General features: G+C 34.1%; 1 protein-coding gene across 1 annotated transcript; it reads right to left on the bottom strand.

The window, feature by feature from the left end:
* Nucleotides 1–5,550: 5,550 nt before the first annotated feature.
* On the bottom strand, nucleotides 5,551–6,066 carry LOC139143012 (toll-like receptor 6). Its single transcript, XM_070713203.1, has one exon. It carries the CDS (start codon nucleotides 6,064–6,066, stop codon nucleotides 5,551–5,553), a length of 516 nt encoding a protein of 171 aa, XP_070569304.1.
* Between the last annotated feature and the right edge of the window lie 2,222 nt (nucleotides 6,067–8,288).

Raw genomic sequence — 8,288 nt, 5'->3', positions numbered from 1 at the left:
AAGGAACAATTCAGACTGACCAATGGCTGGTATAATATTGAAAGTGATAAAAATATCAGCATCCATATCGCACAGCTCAGCGCTTTACTGTTCATGGCTGTAGGAGACACCTTTCAATATATTCAAGTCAACGTAACGCGGGGAATACTAGAACATTAATAACAAATGGGCTTTTCAATGCAAAGCAATAGTAATAATTTTCGCCAATAACCTAAATGTCAAGTACGGAGACAAATACTTTTGATTCAAAAGTCGTCATCACCTCTTCTTGTATGAAGTAATTACATAATAGACACAAACATTAAGGGTACGGGGAAGTAGAAACAACCTAAAATGTCTAAAAATGTTGACAGATGTAATTCTAAATTACTCTTCTGAACTCAGTATACATAACTTTGGTTTACGATTCTTGGAAATCACTTAATGTCAAAAATGCCACGATACCAACAGAAACGGCAATACCTTACTAAATGGGATCAGCGTTTCAAAGGAAATACTCATTCAAACAGCGCCACCAATAATAAAACATGAGGTTTCTTGATGTATGCAAATTGAAAACATTTTCCGTTCCATGGAATACCACTCAAAGTTAATTTGTAAATTAAGAACTAAAATTCCATGATTACATGTTAACCTCTGGATCGTCGCAATGTGTCTGACATTGAGATGATGTGTAATCAGGTATGTTGTAGACGAGTTAGCAGACACAAATGGTCAACCTGCATAGAAAACAAAGCTATCTAACCCCAATACGTTAGACTATAAATATGTATATACGTGATAATAAGGAGTCCTTAAGTCCTTAATGCTATATGAGGTACATCATTTAATGTAAGAGCTGCATTCGCAATACTTGATTAGAATATTCGTGAAGAGATCATTCACGATCATCCCTCAATTCTTTAATATCATTTAATGATTACAATCGGCTTTTTCGCAAATGGCACTACAAACGCAAAACAAAGCAACTGATTAAGACACCATTTGCAAAAAATTCGAATGTTCACACTTATGACCACATGACTGCAATACATAGTCAAAGGGTAAACCGGACATGAAAGAGAATATTTTAAAATATAATTCTGTGCATATTGTAACTTTAAGTCAAAACCCATGCGACTGAATGAAACGCTTTTGTAGAATTAAGGACACCAATACTTCCGGTTATAGGAAAATTAGGCTTAAATTATCTGCTACTTCTACAGAATACTTATGTAGACAGAATAGATATCTTTCATAAAGTTTCTTTGTCGCAAAAGTCACTTTGCGGCCTTTGACTTTACCTGCGATGTTTGAGTGTGAGTAGAAGATGTTGATAATTTTTAAGGCCATGATGATTAAATTCATAATAAAAAATGTTGCATCAAACATAGCCAAAGAAAATTATTCCAAATTTAACATAATTATGGTGTTTGAGCAATTACATACACATGTCAAAAAAAAAAATGCGCACGCTCAGCAACCATTAGCACACTCTGAGTAAACAAACATATTACCAGCATTGTGTGGGCTTTCATTGTTGATAGGTATATTCATCACAGGTTGGGTACTATTAAGTATAATTGTAAGTGTTATTACTGCGAAGTCGGTAAATTCTTGACCTGATTTTAACTCACCTGGCGCAAAGATCACGGAAAAAACCACTCGGCTAGAACGAAGTGCTTCAATGAACAGGCTAAGTTGTTACAATTTTCTGACCGCCACCAAATCACACACTGTAGAGTTGAGGAATAACTGCACAAACATACTCAGACTCAAATTCAGTCAAAGCAACCATATTTTGTCACTTTAATACACACGTACTAAATATCACGCAGTGATACTGGCTTATGTGTTTGAATGTGGCCTTAGTGAGCCTGGTCGTTGTTTGTACTGATTGCCATCAATTTTCTCCCGTCATCTTAAATACATACCTTCAATCAACCATATGTGTTTTCCAAGAAAACAACGGATACACTCAGGGATAAGAGATCTCTTACTTTTATAAGTGACGGAACGAAATTAAAATTGAAAATCATTTTGATTTTATTTCAGCAATATAAATAGCCTTGTCCTAAATTCAGGGTAAAAGTCAAGAGGCTGGATTGATTTAAATCCGTTGTCATGTTGATTTCTACTGTGTTACGTATTTATAACCGATTGTTGCATCATTCAAACGCATGCTTTGATGATATCCATTTATACAGTTTTCAATTAAATAATTTCAATATTTGTACAAGGTAGATGTTTCATTCTGTTAAACCTTATTCTTTAGTGTAGCATTAAAAGGCAACTTTGAAGATAACGACAAGAACAGTGATAAGTTTCCACAATTTTTTGCACCTTTATTTCAAATCTTACTAATTTTTCTAAATCTTCTTTATGTAATATGTTGTTATTGTTTACAAATGTCCTTAATTCAGCTGTCAATAGGAATGAATGTGTTTGTTACACATTTTGAATCCTTGTTGACGAGCTGAACTAACAAAATCTAATAAAAGTGAACAAAAGTATAATAATATATAATTCAACTGACAAAAGCCCTTAATTTAAGTGTTTTTTTTTTAATTTCGACTACTGGAACTTTTAACTACTCTTGATAAGAGGTAACACTCTTTGAGAGATTACAAAAGTTATACCAAACATATGCTACAAAAAGCGTTCAAATATTGTGCATGATACATGTACCTCACTATTGGCCATACAATCAATTTATGAACAGACTGTGATCGACTAATTTAGTTACTTTCCCACTTAGTTGAACACAAAAGTCATATTGAAATGTCACGAAGTTCTTAATGTTTTTAATTTTGTTATATTCCACATTAAAACAGAAACAAAGCAAACAAACGCACATAGAATAAAACCAAACATTTACAAAACAAAAATATGAGGCAAAATGTGTATTAAATGTCCCCAACTTTTGTGTATGTTTTTCTAGTGCGTCATTTGACAATGCTATACATGTTTCTGCATTGTACACTGACCTTGAATAATGTTTAAAATTAACAAAACTTGAAAGAGAATTCGTGTACCTACATTTGACTGTATAAAATCGTGCCATGAGAAAAACAAAGTTAATAATTGAGCTATCCATAGGTTCTGTGTCACCCAGGATACAATTCATAGCATTCAACAATAATTTTGTCTGTGTAACGTCGTAAATCCACTTTTTCGCAGAGTTCCAAAATTGAGCTCTGTGTATACAATCCCAAAATAGATGACAATAATCTTCTTTTACTTGTTTACAAAATGAACACATGGCGATTCAATCAATCCCCAAGTGTGCAATAAACGATGTGTTGGTAAACTCTTCATAATAAGTTTGTATTGAAAATTCCTTAGTTTAGTGTCAATGATTATTGTGAAAGGAAGCAAAAAAATGTTGTCAAGTGGAATAACAATATCCAGAATATTATGCCAGTACATTAAGATGTTAGAAAGAATACCAATAGGTGTTTCTAAATTCATAAAATAAATGTACATATCTCTATTAATCTTTTCACCTGACATCCATTTATCATTTCGAAGGTTTGGTTCATAACTTTGATGAAGTTGATCTTGTGATAGTCTTCCTCCAGGCAGACGTTACAGCAGATGAAAGTTGATTATATTCAAAATAAGTACAAATACTAACATATTGTTCAACAAATTGATCAAATGTATAAAACTTACAATCAATATCAAGAAGATCGTTAATAAATACAACGCCATTCTCAGAAAAAAAAAATCCATGGAATTGGCACTCCATGAATGCGGGTCACAAAGTTCTTATCAGATCATGTCAAAGCTAATCTATGTGGTTATTGCATTGTGGTGATTTTTTCTTTGCCGAAAGTACAAAGTCCTTTTTGACATGTTTTGTGCTGCTAATGCCAAATCATTGAAAGTCAGATCGTATTCTTTCCTCATAGAAACAATGACATCAAAGACAAAAAATTCTATTGCCTCTCCTATAGAAATTTAAATTTACACAAAGCCTGCGTATCTTATGGAAAAACGTGCTGGATTAACTGTCACTAATTAACAAAATAATGATATAGTATAAAGATATCTAATCCTGATATGATGAAACTAATTTAAAAATAAACTTATGGAATAATATATTGATCGCTTAGACATGAGATTACAGGATTACATTTCGTGTTAAACAAAAAGTTGATTTTGTTTGTTTGGTTGGTTTTGGGAGGTTTTACAGATTTAATCCAAATATATTTAAGCGAAGACTTTTAGTAAAACCGATGGCCGGTAAAATCTATAAGTGAGAAGAATGCCAGCATCAATGTCGCATAATATGTAAAATTGCGAATAACGAACGGCACATTTACATGACTTCAGAAGACACATTTTTAACATGTTATTTCGCAGTCGATATGCTAACAAAATATCATTACTATAATGTCAAATTAACATCTGAATTTAAGGTTCCAAGACACAAATTGATATTTTTAATGTAACAATTATCTGGTGGTGAATTAGCTCAAAACGCCAGTAAATTATATAGTTTCGAAAAGCCAAGATATAGAGGAACATTTTGGTTACCATGGTGTCACCATTATATACATAACTATCACGTGACAGGTAATTTGCATTACCTTTCAAAAATCGGTTTTCCCCATTTTTTGTCTCAATCCTTCAAAATATCTTAATCAAACTCGCTGGAATGCAAGCTGTCAAAACGCTCTACCAAAGTGTTTCAGATTTTTTATATATCTTGCTCGGTTTTTTTTTTTGACCACAATTTTAAAGAAATCAACTAGGGTTAAATTCACCGCTCTGGAGGTTTTTTCTGTCATAAAAATTGTTTTAGAAAGTTTGAAAAAAATTCTGAGACATGCTTTGAAGACCCTTAGGACAGCTTGCACTCACACAAATTTCAGCCCTATATATCAAAGCTCAGAAACAAACCTAGGGAAAACCATTTTTGAAATGTTATGCAAATCACCTGTTACGTTATAGTTATGTAAATAATGGTGACACTATGGTAACCAAAATGTTACCCTATATATAGGCTTTCCGAAAAATGTAATTTACGGGTTGTATGGGCTTATTAACCACCAGACAATTGTTATATTAAAATGATCAATTACTTGTCTTGGAACCTTAAAGTAATAAGACTAACCTTTGCCCATGACGTAAAACTTAAGACACCATTGTAAAATTGGTGGCAAGACAAAAAAGAAAACAAATAATGTTCGTCCAAGAGGCGACAGCACGTGATCCTGTATGAAATGTGTTATAAAACAAAGGTTTAAGGAATAGGAAACAGCCTAATATCTTTAAATGTGTACAATTCTAAATTACTCTCCATCGCTTGGAATGTCGTTGTCGTTGACACCCACGAATTGATCGTCAAAAGTGACTAAACGACTCCCCAAAAATGAAATACGCGCTAAAATGCAATATAGAGCCACCAATAATAAACTATGACGTTTCTTTGTTTATGTTATTACAAAATAAATTTCTGTTATCATAGGGAATCACATTAAAATAAAGATGGCATTAGACTACATGATTTAATACATCTGGATGGTTGCTTACTTTTCGTCAACAAAAATGACTGTGAAGAATTCAGAAAATTTGCCATTCGTCTGTTACTATCCCTTTTAAATGTTCCCAGAAGTGCTGCCTTTCGTCATCGTTTTCATCCCCTTCAGGCCAAGCTAAGTATGTCTTGGTATTGACAAAGAACTTCAGGATGTCAGACATGTCTTTCTGGGGAACTTTTTCTAACATTATAAACAAAAGTATACGCTCATCTTGCAGAGCGTGCAACATCATCGAGAACGCCAATCGCATTTCAAAATCACAGTAGGAACTCTTAACGAAATTTTCTGACACGATAAAGATTATTTTCTTGCTCTTTTTGATGTTATCCTCGATATTTGTAAATATATCTTTTCCGCCGTGGAAGTCTCGTGTGTGAATACACAGTCTCAGTTCAAGTTCATCTTCCATAAAGGGTTGGAGCTGCTCATCAACCCACTCGGAATCTCCTTCACTAAAACTGATAAAGGCGTCGAAATCATACTCTCTCACTTCTTCTAACCGGAAGTAGAGGGGGTAACGCTGTTTTATCTTGTTCATTTTCTTGTAGGCATTATATAACAAATGCCAGCGTTTCTTCCAAACAATTCGACTCACAAAGGCGATAGGTATTACAAGAACAATAATTGCTACAAGTTTTATCTGAGTTTCGTAACACGCTATTCGATGGTGATCGATCATAATGAATGGTTTACCAGAGAGAGAACTTGGCTCTGAACAAGTCTGCCATGGTATAGAACTATCCATGGTGAACGATACAGTTTTGGTTGACGTCATCCACTTCTGTATATACTCTTTGTCACAATCACAGTTTAATGGATTATTTTCGAAGTAAAGGTATGACAAAAAAGTCATATGCGAAAATGTTGCGGGATCAAACATCGTAATCTTGTTATTGCTGAGGATAATCACTGATAGTTGTGTGTTGTATTGGAATGTATCTTTTCCGACAAATGGGATTTCATTATATGAAATATCCAGAAACTGCAAGTTTGTCAAGAGTCGAAAATAGAACTGCAAACAGCTGTTATGCCAGAGTATGACGCAGTTAAATATTCTAGGTTAACAAAGGATTGAAATATGATGTGATTTGTCGTTTCATTACATTGTGCATGAGTGTCTCTACTGTCGTAATCCGTGCCGATAAATCGAGCAATCCGAACATTTTTCACGTCTCTAAATCTGACATGATAATTATTGAGTTTCACAATTGAATAAGATAGATCAAGCTCCACCAACTGAGGCACGTATACATCAACCGAATAACTATCCATAAACGCAGCAGTCATACTAGTCAAAGATTGGAAATTGATCACTTCATCAAAGAATGAAATACCATATGTTTTCATATTGAGGATTACAATTTTACTAGGGTCACAAACACAAAGTGAGTATGATACATGGCAGCTGTAGCTAGGATAGTCGGCATCGCCATTGTTATTTGAATAAAAATTGCATTTTCCCTTGTCGACCCACGTTTTCATATAGTCGGCTGCCCAGTCTTCGCTATAGTCATCATACACAACCCGGCAGCAACCTTGTGAGTATAAATATATTTGGTCTTTGATATCAAACTGCAAAACCTGAAGCGTTGAAAGGTTTGCAATTGTGTCAGAGTCCATCTCAAATGCATTCTGAACAATGTTCAAATAAGCAAGGTTCGTTAAACTATTGAACAAAGTTTCCGGAATAAATAAAATACTATTCCTGCTCAGATCTAACAGCCTTAGGGATTCTAAATTTGAGAATGTGTCGCTGTCTATGTATCTCAGGGGCAAAGTACTCTGGTTCAAATATAGTGAATTCAATCCTTTGAAACATGTAAACACGTTTTCCATAGTATCAGAGCCACTATTATAGAACAAAGATTGTACATTGATGTACTCATTCGCGTGAATTTCACAATGAGGCATCAAATACTTAGGTATTGTCAAGTTTAATGAGTGTATGTCAGCATATAGAAGCGCACCCTTGATAATATTCGGTATCATTTCATCTAATTGTGGCATATGGTTTGCCAAATTGCCCTCGGATATGTACTTGATCCACTCTTCAAAATGTTGTTGTAAATCTACATTTGAGGTACGAATAGGGAAATCGACTCAAAATTGTCAGACGAATTTTTCAATATTTGTAGAAAGTTCAGAGTATCAATTCCTATTTTATATGGATACATGTAACCCCACGATCTTTCCACTGAAAATACATTAATTTTCTTCAGATTTGGAAAGCTTGACATCCAGTGGAAAAGTGAATTGTACCGAGTGCTGGCATCTATGTAATAAAATAAGTACATACCACAAAATGATTTAAGTGAAGCAGGACCTGGACATGCCCAATCCAACAACGTGAGAGACTTCAATGGTTGTAATACTTCAATTGTCATATCATTTGCGAGACAGAGATATTTCAAAAAATTCAATTCTTGAAAAGCATTAGGATCTATGTTTATCGGCTCTTCTGATGACTGTAAGTTTAAATATGTAAGCTTTGATGGGCCATGGAGAACACGTGCATCTATGTACTCAATCTTGTTCCTTGAGAGGTCTAAGTGAGTGAGTTCACGAAAATGAGCGAAAGAATCAGGTTCAATGCTCTGAATGTTTCCGAACGATAAATTTAAATATATTGTATTCGATAAACCAACAAACACGGATTGGTCAACATTGCCACTCTCGATATTGCTGACAAGATCCAAAAATGATAATGTCTTTAGTTCGGCGAACTGCTTTGGATCAAATGAGCGTAGATTTCCAAAGTTA

The sequence above is a fragment of the Ptychodera flava genome, chromosome 10 (genome assembly GCF_041260155.1).
Source record: "Ptychodera flava strain L36383 chromosome 10, AS_Pfla_20210202, whole genome shotgun sequence".
Classification (NCBI taxonomy): domain Eukaryota; kingdom Metazoa; phylum Hemichordata; class Enteropneusta; family Ptychoderidae; genus Ptychodera; species Ptychodera flava.
The sequence above is the reverse complement of the archived record's forward strand: the minus strand, read 5'-3'. Positions and strand labels throughout refer to the sequence as shown.